The sequence below is a fragment of the Australozyma saopauloensis genome, chromosome 2, assembly GCF_035610405.1.
Source record: "Australozyma saopauloensis chromosome 2, complete sequence".
In the NCBI taxonomy this organism is placed as follows: Eukaryota; Fungi; Ascomycota; class Pichiomycetes; order Serinales; family Metschnikowiaceae; genus Australozyma; species Australozyma saopauloensis.
In genome coordinates this window covers 234,289-257,301 of record NC_086132.1, presented here as the reverse complement: position 1 = coordinate 257,301, position 23,013 = coordinate 234,289, and the positions used below count along the sequence as shown (strand labels likewise).

Genomic DNA, 23,013 nt, shown 5'->3' with positions numbered 1-23,013 from the left:
GTACACCAACAGTACTATTGTGTTTCAGATCAACTCCGGATCAATTACGTCTAGCGCACCTAACTAATTCAAAAAAGCGGGCCGAAACAAAGGATTAAACAGCAGAACATTAACTATCTTTCTCCGAGTCTTTTAATAACAGCTGGATCATGTCTTCTCCAAAAGGAATTGTCCTGATAATCGCAGAGGAAACTGCCCGTGTAGAACACATTCTCGAAAGCGTGCCTTTTATGGCAGGAACAGAGATCAAGACTCGCTTTCTCAACACATACAAGCTTTCGTACGCCGATATTCGACGCTTGAACGTTTCGGAAGAAACATGGGAACAATACGATCAAATCCCAGCCAGCAAGCTTCTCAAGCTCTCAATCTCGTTGGGCAACCTATTGGAAGCATTCAAAAACGAGAAGGTGAGCGTGGAGACCCGCCTTGCTCGCTTGAAGTTGAGCAAGAAGCCTCAGACCGCAGACCCATTTGACGAAGGCTTTTCGGCCAGCAAACCTACGCTGCTCCCGATATACTATCTCAATTTGGCCCGTAATCTTGCCGTGATTCTCCGAAACTTCGATATCGGCACTCAGATCGCTCCACTGAAGCAGCTCCAGCGCCATTTATCACATCTACTGGTGTACTCCAAGAACGACACTGATGATGCAGCCACCATCAATAGCGTCGGAACTCCTGCTGAGCGGGTAATTTCTGCCTCGAGTAAATCGCCAATTAAACTCAATTCGCGCCAAATGCTCATTGAGAAGTTGGAGATCAATATTCACCTAGACGCCATGTTTACCATGAAGATAGTTCTCAAGATCCTCATGGAATTGTTTTTGACTCTTGGCCAGCCCTGGTCAAACAAGGAGATTGGCGAGGAAGATCTCGTGCCGCAACCACCCAATACAAGTGCTTCGTCGCTTTTCTCTGTGGCTACAGGTGGGTCAGACTCTCTCAGCTCACAGGACTACGTCAACTTGGTGCTGAGCATCTTCACGCAGATCAATGCTGGAATTGTCGGACCATTTACTTCTCTTCTACAGACAAAAGTGGTGGAGCCACGTGTTATTGGAGGTTTCCAGAACCTCCTCAGCACTATGTAAGTATAAACCGCAGCTTTGGTCCATAGCCAAAAAAATCTCCTTTGCAATGAGAGAATGGAAGACACCGCACTTGTCGACCTTAATTTAACGGCTCTGCTTTGTTTGGTATCGGTTCAAAGAGAGTACGTTAAGAATGCAACCAGATCACTTGAAGATGTGCTCAGCAACGTTTCTCCATATCGTGTGCGCCGTCCGACGACCTAAAAATTTGGCTAATAGAGGGTAGAAGAAACAATTGATTAGATCGGTCAACTGCTGGATGCTGAGCTTCAAGTGTTCTTCAGCATCCAACCTCCACAGTTCTTCCTCGTAATCGAATTCCGATTCGTCTTCGGTATCATAGTATTGTGGAGGTATGGGACTGCTACTTTTGAGGAATTGCTCCAGTATTGGGGACTCTTCTATGCTATTTATATTCATCTGCGTGGTTTTAAGATCAGTTGGTGTAGGGTCGCAGTTTGTATGGGGTATGGTTCGATTATAATATGAAGCTACATTCGGCTACAATTTTCTGAACATACTTTGCGAAATAAATTCTGTTTTGAAACATAGCATTATTCTTGATTTCAAAGTTCCGATCTTGGTTGGTTTGTGCTCTGACATCTACCTGGTATTAGCACCCCAAGAACACTTTTATGTATTCAGCGCGCCAATTGTATGCTTCCTAATAATTTCATTCAACTTATTCTGTCTCATTAATTGAAACAAACTTGCTTTTCACTCATGTTGTTTGACAAGTCTATCTTTACCAGTAGAAGGCTCAATCTACGGTCAGTAAATGGTACACAACATGAGAATAATCGGCAATTTCGGGCACAAGAAAGATACTTGATAAGTCTTTTTAATCTCTCTCAAAAACTGTTTGTAGCCTTTATTCTCGTTCGAAATCAGGGCCCCCAAAACACAACCCAAGCAAAATGAAAGTACCAGTCCCACAAAAAAAATATGTCACATCGATCAGCGCAAATCAATTTATTGGACCTTGATTCTTCTGTTATCATGACCACATCTCAGAAACGATCTCATCGCCTCATCGCTCATCGCTCACCTCATCGCTTCCATGATCCGTAGACTCTTCTGCAGAAATTACAGAATGTCGATTAATATCAATGACTTTAACATTGTCAAGGAGGGAAAAGCGGTGATCTTGGCGCCCAAGCAGGACAAGGTTTTCTACAACCATATCCAGCAGTTCAACAGGGATCTTTCAGTGATGGCTACCAAAGCTTGGTTGAAGCAGTACCAAACTTCGAAAGAGGGAAGCAGAGAGCTTCGTGGCAAAAGACGGAAAATCGAAAAATCAAAAGCAGATATCCCTGATAAGGATACTGAAACCATTGAGGATTCTTCTGCTACAAAAGAATCAGAGTCATCAGAACTCAATTCCACTACGGAATCAAACATAGAGGCTGAAAACCCACCATTTGTGCGAATTCTTGAAGCGCTTCTGGCCACTGGACTCCGTGCCATTCGTTATGGCCATGAAGTTCCTCAAGTGTCTCGTGTTGTTGCGAATGACTTGTTGGCAGATGCTGTTGCATCCATCACCAGAAGCGCCGAATACAATGGCCTCCAAAATAAGGTCGTGGGCCACCAAGGCGATGCCATCAAATACATGGGCTCCTTGGCTGATAGCGAAAAATTCCACGTTGTTGACTTAGATCCTTACGGCACAGCAGCTCCCTTCCTTGATAGTGCTGTGCAGCTGGTCAAAGATAACGGGCTTCTCATGGTGACATGCACTGATGCTGGAGTCTTGGCCGGAAATGGATATCCTGAAAAGTGTTTTGCACTCTACGGAGGCAACAATTTTGGTAATACTTCTATGGGCCTGGAACTGAACCATGAGGCGGGAATCAGACTCATGTTGGGCACGATTGCCGCCGCCGCCGCCAGGTATAAAAAGGCAATCGAGCCTGTGCTCAGCTTGAGCATTGACTACTACTTTCGTGTATTTGTCAGGGTCACCACCAGCCCAATGAAGGTTAAGTCATTGGCTGCAAACACAATGCTTACGTACCACTGTGTGGGATGTGGCCATCAAATTGACCAAAGACTTGGTAGAGAGACTGGCAAGCATCATCAGACACCGCGTATTGCACAGATTCCAGGCGAAAACTGTAATTTCTGCGACCGTGTGTTCCATTTGGCTGGACCAATGTGGGGCGGTGCCATACATTGTCCCGAGTTCATCGATGAAGTTTTAGCAATCAATAAGGATGCCGATTCTGCTGTATACGGGACTCGTGAGCGGATCAAGGGCATGTTGACCTTGGCCAAACATGAATTGCCATTGTCACCATTTTACTTCAACCTCAATCAGTTGTGTAGTCTTTTGAAAGCGCCACCGTTGCCAATTGATGATTTTGCGAAGGCAATTGGTAATTTGGGCTTCCGTGTATCTCTTACCCATGCCAAGAAGAACTGTCTCAAGACAGACGCCCCCTGGGAGAAGGTGCTACAAGTGGGTATCGAATGGTTGAAGGTAAGCAACGAGAAGTTGTTGGAGACTACGAAGGGCAAATTAGAAGGCGAAACAGACGAGGCAAAGAAGCAAAAGCTACAAGAGAAGGTTGATAAGCTTAGTGCTGATTTGGGCAACAGCACCAATCTTACTAGTGGAATGGTGGGACACAGGCTTCTACAGACGGTTCCACGGAATGACGTGGTAGATTTCCATACTTCCAACGAGGTGAGCGAAAGCATATCTAAATTAAGAAAGGTGAAGATGGTTCGGTATCAGGAGAATCCCACCAAGAACTGGGGACCTAAATCAAGACCAAAGGAGTAGATAAGAGTATAGATCAAAAGAAAAAGTAAATCCACAGATTCTGGAAGTATTGTTGCCGAGGGGTGGAGAGATTGTGTTCGTTACATGAGCCAAATTGAGTGGTTCAATGGGTCTAACTTTGGCAGATGCAACAAGAAATATGAATCAAGACTAGGAAATTGAAAGATTCTGGATTTAATTTGTGGAGTGGTAGATTACATTTATCGGTTTCCTCAAAGTCGAAGTAAGTAGCAATGTAGGTCCCAACTCTATCAGATCCGAGACACAGGTACAAGAATAAGAGATGTGATTTAATAAGATCTGTTGATGTGATCCATAGATTCAGCCCATTGATTCATGATTGATTTGTTGATGGAGGCTGGATCAACTAGATATCCCTATGGAACGTGCTTAATCCCTCAAATCCGATAAGCCACTAGGGTTGGCCCATTACTAAGTATAGAATGGGACCGAATAACTATCTACAAGAATCAAGGAATACACCTACAACGAAAATAACTAACAATTATTGATTAAATCTATAAGATTAATACACTTACAACAACAAAGCAACACCAGCAGCGGCAACGGCACCAGCAACACCAACGTTGACGACCTGGCCAGCAGCGGCAGCCTTGGAAGAGGAGGAGGTAGAGTTGTTAGCAGCGGAAACGGCGGCGGCAGCGGTCAAAGCGAGGACAACGGACTTGAATTGCATTGTGATAATAGAACGAACGGATGTGTTGAAGAAAAAAAAAGAAGTACGATACGGGATCCTTGGCCCCCTTTATATACTGTGAAGGCACAATCTATGGAGGCACAGGAGAGAATTCCGCGCGTCCAAGCCGCGGCCGCAGGCGGGTACCTGCAGTCTGCGGTGGTGAAATCCCTGTATAACACCTCAAATCCCCATAAATTGGTTGCGGATAGTGGTGCACGGACTGCAGAAAGATGGCGATGTTCCGCGACTTTACAGCACCGAGCCTGCAGACAATCCGTCTGATACCTGAGCATTGCCTGCTTTTGGGGGTCTACCTGCATGGAAAGTAGGTGATATCGCGCGCGTATCTACAGGACGGGCAATACTGGGCCTACCATTGCTTTTTCGCTACCACAGAAGGTTCCAGTCTTTCAATTATCCCCCACTTGCACCTGGGTGCAATTAATTTTTGTCTATTCAGGGCGGGATGGACGGAGGTGAATCCGGAGTCCCTATTCTTGATTTCTCTATAATTAGCACTTGGGATATTGGCGACAGCATCCAGTAATATCACCAAATAGAATATTGGTGGACGTACCAATACTATCAGAGACAATAGCTCGTGCGTTATATCCGATTGCCTATTCTCTCGTTTTCCATGCGTGTGCTTTCAGGGACGTTAATTGATTGTGGCTCGGGATAAAAATAGCTTATCCTGAAAAAGAAACTACAGGGCCCGATCTGGTATCTCAACCTGTCCTTGTGTGCAGCTTGCTGACCTGCCAGACGGTACAGCCACCAGCAATTTGGCTGGATACATAATTATCAAAAGCAACAGTCTCTGCTTTTACCACAGCGATTTCGCTGCATCTGTAGTGAGTAATAGTTATCCAGTGTGGCCGGCCTGCAGATAGTCGGTTGCGATACCTGATGCGGAATATGGGGCACTATCTGTTCGAGCCTGGAACTATAGAACCGCGCTTTATCTAATCGCGTTGGCGAGGGCATGAGTGGCGGGTTGTTAATTGTGTCGTAGATAGATTACAATTGTTTGTGCCTAGGATATGAATTTAATTTCTTGTGTTTTCATATCTGAATGATTACAGTACTCTTTTTTTTTGTTTCTAACGTTCGTGGCTCTTTGTCTCCATGGTTTCTGTTCTGAAGTAGTCACAGTTCCATCAATTTCGAAGACGTTCGGTTAGTCATACTGCCTACATTCGTGAATATCCCCAGCAACGAGATTTACGGCATATGAAATTATGTCACCTACCACATGGTCTTGAACTCGGTTTCCACCGTGTTTGACCAGGTCCCCAGGCCCCACTGGTTATGTGTATTGCCAGGGGGACTGGCTGCAAATTCTCAGGAGCTTCCTCCAAACAAAGTGATAGAGTATAGTGTAATACGCGAGAAAAAAAAACACGTCAGGACAAAAGAAACGTCGCCATTTTGGAACTAACCAGGTCAAGTTTATCAATTCTCGCTGCTCCTCCTTTCTCCCCCCATTCCGCCCGTTGTTACCTCAACCATTGACACTTTTTCTCCCATGCATGCGCTCCTATTCGCGTCCATTACTATACCCAGTTGGGAATCTGACCGTGTTTTCTGAAAGGAGCTATCAAGGGCCGTTGCATACCAAGACGTGTTTCAGAATCATATCTTATCGTTTTCTTTGAGGATATGGAATGAGGCGTGGTTGCCTAATTGAGATAAGGCGGTAGTAGTGTTTCAACTGAAGTCCTTATTCCTCGATAATCCATCAATAGAGATCCTCGCTGTATGTTTCAGCAGGAAAAAGGAGCTAAAAAGAAAGAATAAAATAAAGAGTTGGAAAAAATTAAATTGCTCAAATCGAAAAGGAAATTCCTTCTCGTTTCCGATTCCTACTTTATCCACTCCAATGAGTCTGCTCATTGACACAGACAGAAACTATGCCTCGAGCAATATTGAAATTTATTACAAGGAGTGGTAATTATATCACATTGCTCCATCAAATCAAATCTCAACAACTTCAACCAATTCGCTGATACATGCGACATGTTTTCCTTCAACCCCATCTCCTCTCTAATCTTAGGTACTCTTCTCCCACATTAATCCTAATTACAAAACCAAAATGTCCCTAACGCCACAAATAAGGAAACAGATGATGGGCCTAAACGCCAATATGCTCAATAGCTTGGCAATCAACTTGGGGCTGCTGACGTCGGTCAACAAACAGCTAAGAATCGATGCCATGACACATTCCTTAGATCCGTTCATAAAGGTCGCAAACATTCGTAGAAATGAGCCACTACGCGTGGTGTCGGTGGACGTTGGATTGAAGAACTTTGCCTATTGCAAAATGTCGTACGACAAAAATGTCGCCACCTTGCACAACTGGGATGTCTCTGATCTCAATGTTAGATACGGAAAACTTGATCCAATCTACAAGAGATACGTGCACAAAGTACCGTCCAGTCAGGAGTATCACTTGAAAGAGGTTGTTGATTTGATTATCAGCGATACTGTAGATTCCAAGCTGTATTTGTCTAGATTGGCGGTGTCAGTCGTTGATGAGATTCTCTTGTCCCAGGACTTCGTCCCTCACGTCATCACTATCGAAAGTCAGCGAATTCAGAATAAGTACAACAAGTCCGCTTTACCACCCGTGTTAGCAAGCTACATGTTGGAGCACATGATTTATGCGGTGTTGAATGCTCGATTAAACCCCAACAAGGAAGAAACTGTGATCTTTCCTATAAGACCTAACAAGTTGGTGAACTTCTGGCTCTCGAGATTTGTTACCAAAAAGGCAAAAATGACCCCAGCACGCTCAAAGGAAATGCGAGCTCTGCTTATATACTCATGGATCGAGGATGAACAGTTCTCACCCTACGATATATCTTCTCTCAGACTGCGGATGCCTGAAAACTTCAGTACCTTGAAGCAGCGTCATAAACTCAAAGCATTTTTGGATGTAATGGATTCCAAAATTATTCCCACAAAAGAAGATGACTTGGTCGATAGCTTTCTCTACAATGTCGGGTTTGCTAAACAATTCGAACACATACAAGAGTTCCTTGAATGTGAGCCATCATCTGACAAATACCGAGAAATGATTTTGAGATGGAACCAAGAGCAGATACTGTATCTTCGAGGCTCAGTGGAACCTAGTCTCTTGACATTGTCAAGCAAAAACTCCCTATAGATCTGTAAATACTTACAATTGACAATTGTATTGAACATTAGGCTATGCATGGTATTTAAATGATTGATTGGACTTCAGAAGATAATGGGCCACTGCTGACGGTGGCCATTCCGGACGGCCGGTCTTCCGTAAACTCGAATAGCAAACCCTCACCAGCTTCTGGGCGCTTAACCTTGTTCAGACTTAGTATCGAAACTGAGCGAGACATTGGTGCTCTTTGTTTGTCGCTATCGAAGGGCAAGTCCATTCCAGTTTGGGTAGGCTTGGCGGCAGAATCATTCTTCACAAAACGCGCTGCCGTAGGGTTGACGTTTTGTTCCATTGATTCATTAACGTCGTCATCGTTATTGACTTCGTTATCATCATCGTCGTCGTCGTCATCATCGTCATCATCGTCATCGTCATCGTCGTCGTCATCATCATCATCTTCTTCGTCATCTTCGTTCTCGTCATTCTCATCGTCGTCATCATCTTCGTTCTCTTCTTTCTCCTCAACGACATCTTCACTGATTGAGGAGCCCATCAATGCCGCTTTCTCTGCTACGAGAGTCTTGATTTTACGCCTTAATTGGTCAACAATGTCCAGCCATTCGCGCATTCCTCCCATGCCAATATCTCCGCAAACTAACACCTTTTCAACAGGCTTCAAAATCTCCATACCAAACCCTTCTTCTGTCAGACTCAAGATTTTCAAGTGCTTGCTTGTAAGAGGATGGGTGTACATGTATGTATTCATCGCTGGAGCCACTAGAACAGGCTTTTTCGCACAATTTGGACCACAGCCTCCGGTAGGTCCCCATGTTCTCACAATAGATGTTAAGAGGTTATCTGAAAGACCGTTGGCCATTTTCGCTAGTGTGTTGGCACTAAGAGGAGCAATTAACATGATATCAGCCCACTTCCGGAGTTCGTTGTTTAGAAGTAACTTGTCATACGGAGTTTTCTGCTTCTTTGACAACGGATCGCTTGTAGTGGTGGGAGTGGTGGTTGTGTTTGCGTTGGCGTCCCATTCCCTTAAGTTTGTCCAAACATCTTCATCTCTCCATATTTTAACATCTTTGTGGATTTTCAAGCCCTTCAAAAAATGACATGCATATTTGGTGGCAACTAATTGGACGGAGATCTTGTTGGGGCCAAAGAGTTGAAAAAGCTTATCGATGATCATAGGCACCTTAATGGTAGCAACACTTCCAGTACAGGCCAACAAAATATGAATTTTTTTGTCGTCCTCCTTTGTCAAAAACTGTTGAAAAGGTACAGGAGGCCCGGTTGGAGACAGCACCAAGGTCTTATTGGACTTCTTGGTCAAAGAGTTCTTCCGCAGAATCGAAATTGGCGTGACAACACCTTCCGATCCCTGTCTAGAACCCCTCCTTGACGAGATGGACTCTCTACTTTGCGATGTTACGATGTTCAAGCCACTCAATTGACTGGCTAAGTTGTTGTTTGGCACCTTCAGAGTGGAGAGACCAGAGACAATATGGAGACCAGAATTATTTCTGGAGGGCATGGGTGAAGGAGAGTAACTAACAGGAGGTCTCAGAACTGGATCCATTGCTGTAGGTGATGTGGCCCTATTTGAGATGTAGTTCATCAGGAACGGAGCCTCAGTGGACCTGTTAGCTGCGAAAGGTGCGTTACTAGGTACAACATTGTGCATCTCGGCAGAATTTTCCGTATACGAAACTTTTCTTTGAGGAATCTGTTGGATCGAGTTCAGTCTCACTGGCCCGGCCAAATGAACAGACAGGGGATGCGCTGAGATAGTGAATCTCCGACTTCTGTCTTGCAGATCAGTCTCGCAGAAGGACACGGAATGGCCCCATGTCCTCAGCTCCGAGTTGGCGGACGAAAGGCCAGGCTTTGGTGTCAGAGACAACGATCCTGAGGCGGAGGCAGGGCCTGCCAAGCCGAACTCCTTCGACAAGTCCAGATTAAGGCGCAAAGTGGGCGCCAACTGTTGCGACAGATTGCCGGTCGACAGGTGAGGCAGGAGCGGCGACATGACAGCCGGAAGTGGCCTGATAGGACCGGTTTTCAACTTCAAATGAGGATCAAGCAAATGCGGTGGAACATCTGAATAACGAGCTGTGGGGCCCTCCTCGGGCGTGGTCTTGAGGCTATTAACTAGATTACTTGCAACATACACGGGCTCACGGTCTTTGGGAGCCTCTTGTGGTTGTGGTTGCTTTTCGGGTGACTTTTGATGTTGAGACATGGTATGTGGATCCGTATTCTGTCAAAAATGGGATATTCGAGCCCAAAAAAGGTACTCTCGGGTTCTTCGCAAGGAGAGGAATTCAAATTTAATATCCACAGGCTTGAAAGACAAAGCGTTCAGCCACAAATAGACACTTATGCTTCTGACAAAGGGTACCCAACCAGAGTATAGGGAGCGGGAAGAAAGAGCACACCGGCCACACCTAGAGATCGCAAACGGACGACACGAGGTTTCGCGAAAGTTCGAAACTCAAAAAATGAAGTGTGTTTTTTTTTACAAGAGAAACCTAGGTTCTTTCAGAAACCGTCACGGCGGGTCGGCAACAAATCACACTATGCAAAAGATTACGTCGTCCTGCAGGATAACAGTCTTTGCCCTCTAGTTCATCCCTGTAGGCGACAGGGTTCCGTGGTGATAGATGCAGTTGGAGAGGCGGGGCTTAGATTCTGAGGGTCTCGATCTGAGGGATATGGACCAATCACGATCGGTCCCACTGTCCCAATCGGCGCGTCACGTGACCCGGGCTTCTGTTGGCCTGTGTGCGGGGAGCTCCGGATATGGGTGCAAAATAGATCGATGGTACGGGGTGTTTAATTTGTTCGATAGAATTTACGGGGTGTGCGGCGTTTTCTCTTTTGTCTCATTTAATTTACAGCTTTTTGTGGATCAGGTCTAGAGAATGGACCACGCTCGTTGAATTGAACTTGTACAAAGAGACCTTCAGAAATTCAGAGTTAACTGTAGTACAAGATATTTATTCTTTTTTCCTTAATTTGTTTTCGTATTTTCATCTTTGCCTCTTGTTTTTTTGAGTTTTCATCATTGTTCGAAATCTAAGTATGTTTTGTCGATTTGTTATTTTGACAGGCTTTGATACCAACCCTTGAATTTAGAAACCAATAATTAAATGAAATAAAAATTGAAAATAAATCTCGCATGGTTCACAGCAAGATAATCTAACCAACAAACTACGCGCTACAAGATCAATTTCGCATTTCATTCATTTAATGATTGTGTATTAAGTATTATGTTGGATCTATTACCCACCCCTAATTCTTCGAAGAATCCTCCTTCAACGAAACAATTCTGTTCAAAACCAAGTCCTGGCCAGTGCTGTCCAGGTCTACACAGAAGTAGCCAATTCTCAATGCTTGGAAACGGACAGTCTCAGGTCCCTTCTTCTCCAGAATGTTGAACTCGGATCCATCAATACCAATGTTCAAAGGCGATCTTTCATCGATCTCCTTAAGACCATTAGCTTCAATGAGAGCGTCCTTGACAACCTCCTCGGAGTTTTCGGTGATGTCACTCAAAAATCCATCGGGGTGTGCGCTTGGGTTCTCACTCTTGAAAAGTTGGTTGTAGATTCTGACCTCCTTCACAGGCTTAGCATTCTTCTCGCTAATCCATTGAATGTATGTCTTAGGCTTAGACTTCTTGTCATTATCATAGTTGACAATGATCTTGGTGACCTTGCCGGAGTCGTCCTTCACGACCTCCTTCACACTGACATTGTATGGAACCTTCATTAAACCAACAGGTTGACCTGGCGCCAATCTGAAGTACTCCTTGTCAACCTCATCTCTGTAGTCGCTTCTATCAATGTAGAATCTTTTGGTGAAGGTCAACTTGCGGACACCAAATTTGGCATCGGAGCCAGGCTTGTAAGACATCTCAACCTCCTCGGCAAAGTCCTCTGGTACGTTTTCAACCTCACAAAGGATTGGCTCTAACACAAGCATCAATCTTGGTGTTGTGGAGTCCAAATATTGTCTAACGGAACTTTCGAAACGAATAACCTGGATATTGGTTGTTGAGGTAGTCACACCCAAAGTGTTGATGAAGGACAAAATAGCCCCAGGTGGAACACCACGACGCTTGATACTGGCTAAGGTGAACAATCTAGGATCGTCCCAGCCTCTAACATATCCTTCATTGACCAACTTAGCGATCTTTCTCTTCGACATGATAGTTCCGGTGATATTAAGACGTCCGTACTCCTTTTGCTGTGGTCTGTAGACATGCAAAGCATCGCACAACCATTCATAACTCTCTCTAGAAAGTCTGAACTCGGTTGTACACAAAGAGTGGGAGATGTTCTCAAAGGAATCGACCAAACAGTGGGTGAAATCGTAAGTAGGATAAATCTTCCATTTGTCGCCAGTTCTATGATGTGGGGCGTTCAAGACACGGTAGGCCACCAAATCCCACATTTGAGGCGATGGAGAGTTAATGTCTTGCTTCATTCTAAGAGTAGCTTCACCCGGGTTGTAGAAGCCGTCTCTCATTTTGCGGAATTCATCCAAGTTCTTCTCAACGGTGTTGTCTCTGTATGGGGATGGGAAACGCTCACCACCCAAGGTTCCGTCAGGCTTCATACCTCTTTGCGCCTTCACCTCTTCGGCGGTACAATGGCAAACGTAAGCTTTACCAGACAAAATCAACTTTTCAGCCAACTCGTACAATTGATCGAAGTAGTCGGAGGAGTAGGTAATTTTCCAAGGCGCAAAGCCGAGCCACTCGACCATGCTCTTAATTTGTTGGAAGTAGATCTCCTCCTCGGCTTCGGGGTTGGTATCATCGTATCTCAAGTAGCAGTTACCACCGTGATATTTGGCATAGCCGAAGTTTACCATAATGGCCTTGGAGTGTCCAATGTGCAAGAATCCATTAGGCTCTGGTGGGAAACGAGTGAAAACCTTACCCTTCGTGAAAGCCAAGTGCTCCTTCATCAACTCTGGGTAGGCCTGAGGGTTCTCACCAGGCTTGTGCAAGTCACCCAAGAAACCTTCTGAGTACATCGATCTCTCAGGCTCAACAACAGCAGCAGCAGCAGCTTTCTTCTCAGGAGCAGGAGCCTTCTTCTTCTTCTCCTTCTTCACCACATCTCTCTCATCCTTAGGACCAAAGATCTCAAGAGCAATCTCGTCAATGATAGGCTTGAACATTGCTGGTGCAGCCCATTTCAAGCTTGAAAGCTTCTTGGCTTCACCCAACAATGCTGGCACACCTGCGTATCTCTTGCTTTCTACGGCACTACGGTTACTGTCAATGTACTTTAAGATCTCGGCCTTGACCTGTTCACGAGAGGGCTCTGCGCCCACACCGGCCGCCACATGCAAACCCTCAACGGTAGAATTGGCACCATTCTGTTTCACATAGGAGACTGCTTCGGTCACTTGCAAAGTGGTCTTGATAGAACCATCCAAAACGGCGTCTGTAACTAATTTTCTAGCAGCAACTTCTTCATCTGAAGATAAGGCTTTGCTCTCAACAGCCAAAGTTTGCAACAAGTTCAATTTCTTCTCATCGGTGGTTGACGTGAGGTTTCCTTCATCGATGATGGAAACAAACGAGTCACAGACCTTTTTGTTCTTGACTACGTCAGCAGCTTTTTTGTCAGCCAACCCAATTTTCTTGAAGAGGGCGGCTAATTCTTCGTCGGTGGCCATTTTTATGTGGTTAATTGAGAAGTATTAGGAGAAGAGAAGAGTTTCAGATGGAGCCTCACTAGATATGCTCACATGACCTCAGAAACACAAAAAGAGCGATTGACCAAATTTGGTATGAAACAAAAGAAGAACAAAAAAAAATAAAGAAGAGAAAAGTAAATTGTGTCAAAATAGAATGAAGTAGATCGCCTCCTCTTAACTCTGTTTATTGCATGCGAAGTAGCACATCTGGTCTCTGTTACATAAATTGAATACTGATGATAATCTATTATAATTTATATGCTGCTGAATTAAATGAGAGGAAGACGTGCTCGGCCGAGCTGCCGTAGTCACTTTTGAACGTTGAGGAAGTCGAAGATCAGTTTCGAGAATGATTTGGGGTTATCAAGGTATAAGTGATGACCAGCGCTAGGAGTCAAACCGTAGTATGCTAAAGTTCCTTTACCTTGCTGGCGCGAAAGCTGATTGATTTCCTCGGTCATCTCTAAGCCGGCTTTGCCATCCATCCAGTCGTTATCTCCATACAACCAAAGTGTCGGAAGACCCATCTTGACGAATTTCTGGGGGCAACGATCGAGAAGCGGGAGTCTTGCCAAGGCTCCCCAGACCAAAACTCTGGTGATGGCATACTCACCACTTCCCGCACCATTGAACACTCGGTAGAAGTAGTCGTGGATGCTCTGAAACTTGGTAGGATCTGAGAAGTATACGTGCGAAAATCTACGACTGGTCCACATCGACACCATTTTCGATCTCGCAGGGCCAATGTTTCGCGTGATGGAGAAAGGAGAACAGTTGTGGTCCCACAACCATCTCAACATGTTGCTGGTCTTACTCGTTGACTCTGCCAGACGCTTCGTGGCAGACTGAGGCTCGGCGTCCTGCTCATTCGAGGAAATCGAAGAATTGGCTGCACCAAGGCGCGAAGAGTTGACAGTTGTACCATGACTTACTTGATCCTCATGGACAATCTCTTCTTGGTTCCGTGTGACTTCTTCTATAGGGTTTGGCAATTCATCATCCCCAGCCATTGGTTTCCCCGGGGCAGGAGCTGTGAGAGCTTTATCGTGGCGCTCAACACCGACTGGACTGACAAGCACCAATTTCTCTATCATGCGCTGTGAAACACCCGTGGCCGCATCTATAAGGTTTGTGTTGTACTTCATAGCGTATGCACAGCTCAAGTAGCCTCCAAAGGAATGGCCAATTAGCACAAAGCGCTCGATACCACGCTTCTTTCTCCACTGCTCCAAACGGTCAATGAACCAATCCTCATTTTCAAAGACATCCTCTTTAGTCTCGCGAGCAAAATTAGGATACTTAGGTCTCGACGAGAATCCGAAGCCCGGCAAATCGATTGCATGGAGCCTCACGCCCGGAATGGACGACAAGTCAGAGAAGTTCTCTAGGAACAATCCAAGAGAAGCCGCATAACCATGCACAAGAACAATATCTTTCACGGTATTGGTGGTGGAGAGCGAGCGCGCCGCGTCGGGCTGTTCTATATTCTCCACGAGAAACTCGTGCACGAGGTTGCCGTCGCCGAGATCTGTGTCGATAATCTGTGCTACTCTTTTGCCATCTGATTGAGGATAGAAGGGCAAATGAGAAAGAAGTCTATTCTCAACCGCTGCGTCAGAGAAGTTTTTGCTCCACAGGTGTCGAAACCAATCGCCAACGGAAGTTTTCCAAGTGTATGTTGGTTTCGTATCCTTTAGAGGCACGTTCGGGTGATTAATTGGCTCCGAAACAGACATGATCTATTGATAGTAGAATGTAATAAGCGAACGGAGAAACGGCCCGCTGCAAAGAATTTGAGGATGGAATGAAAATTAAAAGATGAAATGCAAAAGAGGATGACGATTTCTGGCGATGGCAGATTCCTGTCTTTTATACTTTCCGAACACGGGTGGTGGCAAACGGGATTCTTGCCTTATATAGGTGTATGCCGGTCCACAACAATGATGCTGTGTTGGTGATAATAGTAGACCTGATACATCTACCTGCAGGGCGACACATGTATTAGTGTGTATGGTGCATGTAATGGAATAATCGAATGCGAATATGAGAGCTAGGGGATTTTTTTGGGCCAACAGAGCGATGGTGCGATTGTGAGATGAGGAAAATAGATTCTTCGCACTAGAAGGATTTTGTTTTATATTTTCATTTCATCATGGTTTATGCTTTAGAACGGATTTCCTGGGCTTCGTGGTTGCGATCATAGTACATACTGCCAAATTATATAAGGCTCTAGTGATTATGTGTATGAGGTATAAGGCATGTGTGGTGTGTGATGTATGCTTTGTGACAACTGATTGTCTCACATCAGAACTGTTGGGGTCGCAAAGGGAAAACAACCGAGGCTTAAGCAGAAGAAGCCACGTAGAGGCCACATAGGGGCGCAATCTTAGTTGTTGATTTCGCTTCCTCAGATTTCTCATCAGGGGTTTCAAATTGTCCATTGCTTCGTAATTTGCAGCCACTGCGCTGTGGGCGGCTGACATTTATCGCTTAGTCACTTCCGATTGATCGAGATGGAAGTGACATCGGATTTGGGATGGACATGAAATTTAAAGCTTATTCAATCACAACACTTTGAGCGATAGAAAATGATGACTAGTTGTGTTGTGTTGACCCATCTTGGTTTGCTGCTACAATTTCTGAATTAACACTTTTGGTCCAAAACTTGAACTATTAACCTTGAGTTGTTGTTTCCACACTGAAAAATTTACCACACTAAAAAACTGATATTCAGTCTAGTAAATTATTTGCCTACTGAGTATTGTGAATCTGAAACACTGCGTCGCACAACGCTACAGCCACTCACACCTCAACATGGACAAATAGCCCTCGTAGACCAAAAGAGCGGTTAAAAAACGCCACTTTTTCGCAAAAGCAGAACTGAAATAAATTATATTGAAAAATTCCCCACGATCATCTCCCATGAATTTTTTCATGTCTCTGCACCAAAAGTGTCGCACGTGACTTTTGGCCCCGCACACGCCCTCTCTGACCTTTTCCTCATAGTCGTGTGTGCCCAATTTCTCACACTAGCTACACAAAAAATTTTCAAATCTAATCCTCTTCTCTCCTTATACTACAATCATCATGGTATGTGCCACCATTTGCAATAAGTCTTCCACTGTGATCAATAGTCTCAGAAACCCAGCAAGAACACCGCTGTAATATTATCCCATCTTCCTTTTTGCATGATCATGAACACGTTGCTTTTGAGTGCTTCGTTTGTGTTAGGGCACAAACCCCTAAAGCTCACCTAGAACTCACTACAAAATGAAATCAACATTATCCAAATGACCGCCTCACACAAGAGAAACATATCTCAGCAGATGGAGCGAAGCTCTTCCCTCTCGCTGACCTCGTAGCGTACCCCTCTCTTCTGAAACTTAGAGTTCTTTGCTATAGCTCTGTTTTCTCGGGATAAACTTTTCAACAACAAAGTTTACACTGCTTCTACATTGTGCCTTCTGTCTTTCTTTGATCTGATCACAGACATATCCAACCGTCGTCTTTATACTAACATCCAGGACACTAAGACTCCAGTCACTCTTGCTAAAGTTATCAAGGTTTTGGGTAGAACCGGATCCAGAGGTGGTGTTACCCAGGTCAGAGTTGAGTTCTTGGAGGACTCTTCCAGAACCATTGTCAGAAACGTCAAGGGCCCAGTCAGAGAGAACGACATCTTGTGCTTGATGGAGTCTGAGCGTGAGGCCAGAAGATTGCGTTAAGCCCTCTTTCCATTTTTGTACATCTAGCGCTGAGGCTGCAGCACATTACTGTGTGGTGATAGTAGCAGTATGTTATTATGTCATGTAATACAAAGTCCCGAAATCTAATGTAGCTATGAAGAAATAGATCTGAGTAGATGTACTTAACGTCTTTGCAAAAGGAGATATTACCGTGAATCTGACTGACTACATTCCTGCTAGAACCACCATGTATCACTTAAATCGATGCACTTATCACTAATAAGCAGCTACACAACTAGAAGAACGTTTTTGGCAATGTGTCAATTGAAAAAAAAAAAGGTTCAACAAAAAATAAAACAGTTCAATTTTCTCGAGCTTTAGAAATCATTTCAATCAATCCGCTTTCCTGTTCCAAGTTTAATTCTTTTGTGAAATATGTCGCGGAGGTACAGGTCTTCCACTCCCACTTTCCAACCACTACAACTTACATTCACCACTTATGTCTGATTTAGACGACGATTTGTTGGCCCTTGCGGGTGCTGACTCTGGCTCCGAGGAGAACATGCTGGACGTGCCCTTGAAGCGGGCTAAAACAGACAATTCGGGAAGAAAACGGGCCAAAACTTCGTCTGAAGATGCAGCCGATGAAAACGACGACGCCGAAGAAGAAGAAGAAGACGAAGATGATTATGAGCCCCAAGATCATGTTACTGTTGAGCAGGATTCCGAAGATGCTGCTTCAGATGATGATGAGGGCGAACATGATTTGATTAATCCATACCCCTTGGAAGGAAAGTATAAAGATGAAGCGGACCGGGAGCTTTTGCTCGAGATGGACGAGATAGAACGTGAGCAAACACTTTTCGACCGTTCCCAGGAGATGGACCGCTACAATGAGAAAAAGTACTTGCAACAGCGTATGAAGCAGCAGCGACAACAAGGTGTGGAGAAGAAGACACGTTCTTCGAGCAGAAATATCGAGAAGTCATCGCTGCGGAACTCTAAGCTGGATAAATTGAGCGAGTTACGGAAACAGAGAGAAAAGAAGTCTCGTAGAAACGACGGTGACGATTATCGTGACGACGAAGACGAAGAAGAAGAGGATGACCAAGACGAACAGGAGGATGATGACCAGTACGACCCAGACGATATTAAGGGTTATGGAGAGGAAAGCGTGGTCTGGGGTAGCGGAAAGTCTCGATTCAAGCCTAAAAGTTTCGAGAAGGCCACTGCTCGTCATATCAACAATATTCGTGTGGGTCGCAGTTTCTTGAGCAAGTTCCTCTACTACCGTGATTTTGCTGATGCAGTCGAGCACACATTTGGTAAAATCAATGTTGGCGTTGACAGACGTACACGCAATCCCATCTACAGAGCTGTTCAAATTGAACAAGTGGTGACACATCCTCACAAACCATACAAGTTGAATGGCAACAAAACTGACATGTACCTTTTAGTCAGTCAAAACAGCAACCAAAAGAAAGAATTCCCATTGAACATCTTCAGCGACAGCGACATTACAGAAGAGGAGTTCGAAAGATACCTTGCTGAGTTAGCCAAGACCAATGAGCAGGCTCCATATGTCGATTCCGTTACCGAAAAAGCAGAGCAACTCCACAAATTGATGAACAGTGGTCTTTCAAGTAAGGACATTGATGAGATGGTAGAGCGCAAAAAAGAGTTGAACGGTGGAATCAGATCATACGATGCCGTTTATCAAAAATCCAAGGTGATGGATGAGATCCGTGTCGCAAAGCAAGAAAATGACGTGGAGCGTGTAAAGGTGCTCCGCGAGAAGTTAAGAAGTCTCGAAGCTGTTTTGTACAAAGAGAACGAGCGGTCCTCGCAGAGTTCTTCGGCCAGCATGTCCAAGGTCAACGAGAGAAACCGTAAATTGAATCTGACAAACATCAGAAAAGCCGAGGTGAAGTCCTCTGTCTTGCGTAAAACAGCCGATGCCGTTGACGGTGATCCGTTCTCAAGATTGAAGACCACAACCAGAATTTTCTACCAAGATTTGGTTAACGAAGAAAATCAGAAAGCCTTGCAAGATGCTCGGGATAACTTCGACAATTTAATGGCCGAGAAGAATGAACGTGAAGAGCGCATTGCTTCTTCGACGTATCGTGTTTTGGGATACTTCGACAAGCTAATCTCCCAGGTTGACGTTGATTTTGTCCCAGTCAACATTTAGGCGGCGAAAGAACTAATACTACCACATATGTACATTAATGAAAATAATTTCTGTAGCCTCAACTTCTGTAGCTTTATCTTGTGTAGTACTACATCGAAATTATCGAGTATAAATAGAATTGAAAGCTATATATGTATAAAGGCGTGGGTCACAACCAGTATGGATCCCACTAAAGGCAAAGTGATGCCAATGCTAAGACTGATGCGAAATGACGATGCTGCCACTGCAGCTACTTAATACAATTCTTGAAGAATTTGAAGACGGAGCTCATTTCTTTCGCGTTCACGATCTCCCAGAGCCATGTGTTGGTCAACATAGACAGAGTATTCTTCATCATAGTAAACCTCATTTCTTGGAAGCTCGGAGTAGAAAGAGCGCACGGAATCGCAACCGGATTCGCTGGAAATGTCTGACTCATAGCCTTCCAGAAGCCTCAGCTGAACATCCAAAGTTGCAGGCCACATGTTGGTGTCATCCATGTGGGCAAAATGGTGTTGATATTTAGAGGTGAGGAGAGGAAAGTATGCCAGCATGTTCATTTTTGGAGAAGTGGGCGAGCGAGGCTCAGATCCATACAGATCGCGCGGACTGGTCTTCGATGGCTTTGTAGTGTATCTTTTAGTGGAGTCAGAAGCGCCCTCAGAGGACATCAGACTAGGGGAAGAGGATCTGTAACTAGGACGAGCTTCAAGCAATGGCTGAAAAGTCTCAGAAGGAGAAGATTGCACGAGGGTAGAGCTGTCGGAGCTAATGGTAGAGCTCTTACGCATAGTAGTGCTTTTTGCAACCGCCGAGTCGGCAACGACATCACACTTTGGCAGAGACTTGCGAGCCACAGGACAGAAGCGAGATTGCCATTGAGAGAAAAGCTTACCTTTTGGCTTGCTTTTCAAGTTCTGAACCTCACATGGTAAATCGAAAGAGATAGAACCATCGGAAGTGTTTTCGTAGTACACTTGGTTAAGAGAAAAATCGAATTTGGTTTTCCACATGGTTGATTTTCAATTGCACAAGGGCGAAATTGCTTGTGTTATAAAAGAATAACCTTGGCCTAGAGTGATTGGCTGCAAACTAGTCGGAACTGTAAGGAATTATAGCCGACGGAATAGAATCGGCACGGGAGCAGTGAAAAGCGGGCCGGATTGAGTGTCAATTCGAAATGAATTAAAAATTGATCAATGATTTGAGGTCAGAAATGGTTCCAAAAAACTTTTCTTGGATATACTTCTGTAATGTTACTGACACTAAAATACTAACAGGGTCAGATCAAGAAATATTCTCTATATCGCAATAGACAGATGAGAAGAAGAATCTAAAAGAATTGTTTCAGATGGATAGAGCCAAGAGATCTGAAAGCGAAAGTCGCCACTTATATATCTTTTGCCATCTTTGATAGTTATGGCTGACAAAGGTTCTGAGTAAGCCGGAACCTCCCTATTGCCGCTTGCTACAGGAACAGCCGCAAGCCGGCCCCGTTAGATGTCCGCATCCGTGTTCGCGGAAGCGTTAAACTCAACAGAAAAAGCCCGAAAAACAACGGAAATAGTGCTCGGTGTATGAAGCACAACACTCGAGTGTCAAGAATTGAAGAAAACCTCTACTTTGTACGGTGGTTTCTGTCTTCCGAGCTGGATCTGTAAACGCTTACTTAATCGGCGCGGTTCGCAGCCACTACTGCATGCCCACTCTCGGAGATGGTTATCCTGAATAGGCACCATGGCCGCTTCTGCCGCTTACATAACTTGACGCATTGAATATTCGATTTCTCAGCTAATTGCTGGGATGAGGCTGGGGGGCGAAGGCTGAACACGGAATCGGGAAAAACTCGGAACTCTGTACACCACGGAATATGAAGGCAAGGGATTTTCTCGGGTAGAGGGACGGTAGAGTAAATGGGAGCTGGTGGTACTAGTTGCAAACGTAACATTGGTGGGGGAAGTTCAGTAAAAGAAATGAAAGTGTAGCTCATCACGGCGTTTTAGATATCAGAGATAAGTCAATGGGATATTTTTGGGACAGAAGCGGAGACGAGGGATTCAGTGGTCAACTGGCTGGGAAATAGGGCTGCATCTGATGTCACAGGGCTTAAAATACGAGTAATGAAGAATGTTCAAGAAAGAGATACGAACTCGAGTTCCGGAAAAACGATGCAATCATTCGAACATGTGATCCTTCTTTTTGATTTACTTGGTTTTGTCTGCGAGGATATCGAGATGGCGTCGCTTTGTCGTAGTTCAATGATGTCTCAATTAAGCTTCTACTTACCAAGCCCAGCCGTGCACTCCGGCTGCAAATGACCAGCCTGTGTAGTTACGAGATCACTCAGAGAGTTAATGTGCTCGTTGGCTGGTACCGATATTCACCTAAAACGATGTTCTGTATATATTCATGTTCAAAGAGATTCGTTTCAGGGACAAAATACTATGGTCAAGTTTGTAGGTCTATGACACTCAAGATAGAGCACGAATGAATGCTATGCAACATTCAAAGGATTGGGCAACTCTGTGATAGATTATTAATTTAGAATTGCGTTTGCTTATCTATGTTCCCTATCCGCTCATTCTTCTTGTTTGTTGCACTAGCAAACACACTATTGCCAGTCTTAATCTTGCTCTTAGGTGTACAATAAATTGTCCATCTACTTTCGACAACGAAACACTTGGGTTCAGGAAAGAATTTGGGCTACAGTTATTAGAAAAGCATTTCCAATGTTTCGGATCCTCGCTATTGTTGAAAAGAAACGACAGAACTCAAACACTTGTACTTAACACGTTTAAATGTTGTCAGTTGCAATTGAATTTGTACTCAAGCCATATTCAACTTGTAGCTAAAGCCAGTGACTACATTCATCACCTTAGACTGGGCCATTGACTCCAATTAGAATCGGTCTGTCATTTCTCAAAACTCAAGCCAACGTGACTTCATTTTGGTCGTGAATTAAGACTACGCTTGCTATGAACAATACTGTTTGGCTAGAGGTTTACGACATAGATTTTATTATGCAATATTTGCCCACAACACCTAAAAAACATATAGAAACCTTTGCAAAAGACCGGATCGAGTCCCGAACTATGATGGCTCATGTTTACTGAGTGCCAATCTTGACTATTAATGTAGTAGCTTGAATTTTTTTGTAAAGACGTATCAAGGTACTCTTTTGATTTTGTCTAGAAAAGGAATTCTTGATGTATCAGTGGAGCCATCGACAGTTCTTATCTGTAATTTCGTAGTTCCTCTCGAATGTCTTTGCGTAGTCTAAATCATAATGAGCCGATTTCATGATGAAACCAGCTTGGCTCGAAACAGAATAGTACTAGCTCCCAATTCGTAGGTAAACAGAACACTGAATCCTCCAGATCAATTTGCATATGTCATGTAGTGTACTTGCGCGCAGCGGCTGACTTTTCCATTATTCTAAGAGCATCTTCTACTACTCAACATCTTGTACCAAAAGTTATTTCGTTCATCTTTAAAATATTCCTATTAAAGTGATTCTCAAGTAACAATGATAGAGCACTTGCAACCAATGTTTAAATAGTCAGAATAACATAGAAGAAGGTAATGTTTCCTTTAGACCGTCTAGAGTTCCTCGGTGTGTGGTCTGGGCCAGCCTCACCGAAACGTGTCAAATGTTGAGCTGTCCTTTCAAACGCCACCACGCAGTAAAAAAGTAATTTAACAAATA

General features: G+C 44.3%; 9 protein-coding genes across 9 annotated transcripts, besides 1 other annotated feature; 4 read left to right on the top strand and 5 right to left on the bottom strand.

The window, feature by feature from the left end:
- Positions 1–149: 149 nt before the first annotated feature.
- On the top strand, positions 150–1,094 carry PUMCH_001363 (uncharacterized protein; the record flags this gene model as incomplete). Its single annotated transcript, XM_063020420.1, has 1 exon — positions 150–1,094. The coding sequence occupies one exon, from the start codon at positions 150–152 to the stop codon at positions 1,092–1,094; it is 945 nt and encodes a 314-aa protein (XP_062876490.1).
- Positions 1,095–1,238: 144 nt separating this feature from the next.
- PUMCH_001362 (uncharacterized protein) lies at positions 1,239–1,514 on the bottom strand (the record flags this gene model as incomplete). Its single annotated transcript, XM_063020419.1, has 1 exon — positions 1,239–1,514. One exon carries the CDS (start codon positions 1,512–1,514, stop codon positions 1,239–1,241), a length of 276 nt encoding a protein of 91 aa, XP_062876489.1.
- Positions 1,515–2,154: 640 nt separating this feature from the next.
- On the top strand, positions 2,155–3,885 carry PUMCH_001361 (uncharacterized protein; the record flags this gene model as incomplete). The annotated part of the gene is made up of 1 exon (XM_063020418.1): positions 2,155–3,885. The coding sequence occupies one exon, from the start codon at positions 2,155–2,157 to the stop codon at positions 3,883–3,885; it is 1,731 nt and encodes a 576-aa protein (XP_062876488.1).
- A 2,795-nt stretch (positions 3,886–6,680) lies between these two features.
- PUMCH_001360 (uncharacterized protein) lies at positions 6,681–7,754 on the top strand (the record flags this gene model as incomplete). Its single annotated transcript, XM_063020417.1, has 1 exon — positions 6,681–7,754. The coding sequence occupies one exon, from the start codon at positions 6,681–6,683 to the stop codon at positions 7,752–7,754; it is 1,074 nt and encodes a 357-aa protein (XP_062876487.1).
- A 55-nt stretch (positions 7,755–7,809) lies between these two features.
- PUMCH_001359 (uncharacterized protein) lies at positions 7,810–9,972 on the bottom strand (the record flags this gene model as incomplete). The annotated part of the gene is made up of 1 exon (XM_063020416.1): positions 7,810–9,972. The coding sequence occupies one exon, from the start codon at positions 9,970–9,972 to the stop codon at positions 7,810–7,812; it is 2,163 nt and encodes a 720-aa protein (XP_062876486.1).
- Positions 9,973–11,024: 1,052 nt separating this feature from the next.
- On the bottom strand, positions 11,025–13,427 carry PUMCH_001358 (uncharacterized protein; the record flags this gene model as incomplete). Its single annotated transcript, XM_063020415.1, has 1 exon — positions 11,025–13,427. One exon carries the CDS (start codon positions 13,425–13,427, stop codon positions 11,025–11,027), a length of 2,403 nt encoding a protein of 800 aa, XP_062876485.1.
- A 329-nt stretch (positions 13,428–13,756) lies between these two features.
- PUMCH_001357 (uncharacterized protein) lies at positions 13,757–15,184 on the bottom strand (the record flags this gene model as incomplete). Its single annotated transcript, XM_063020414.1, has 1 exon — positions 13,757–15,184. One exon carries the CDS (start codon positions 15,182–15,184, stop codon positions 13,757–13,759), a length of 1,428 nt encoding a protein of 475 aa, XP_062876484.1.
- A 1,953-nt stretch (positions 15,185–17,137) lies between these two features.
- Positions 17,138–17,173: a sequence feature (Short protein (PUMCH_001356, WPK24100.1) was converted to a misc_feature.).
- Positions 17,174–17,633: 460 nt separating this feature from the next.
- Positions 17,634–19,328, top strand: PUMCH_001355 (uncharacterized protein; the record flags this gene model as incomplete). Its single annotated transcript, XM_063020413.1, has 1 exon — positions 17,634–19,328. The coding sequence occupies one exon, from the start codon at positions 17,634–17,636 to the stop codon at positions 19,326–19,328; it is 1,695 nt and encodes a 564-aa protein (XP_062876483.1).
- A 233-nt stretch (positions 19,329–19,561) lies between these two features.
- Positions 19,562–20,320, bottom strand: PUMCH_001354 (uncharacterized protein; the record flags this gene model as incomplete). The annotated part of the gene is made up of 1 exon (XM_063020412.1): positions 19,562–20,320. The coding sequence occupies one exon, from the start codon at positions 20,318–20,320 to the stop codon at positions 19,562–19,564; it is 759 nt and encodes a 252-aa protein (XP_062876482.1).
- Between the last annotated feature and the right edge of the window lie 2,693 nt (positions 20,321–23,013).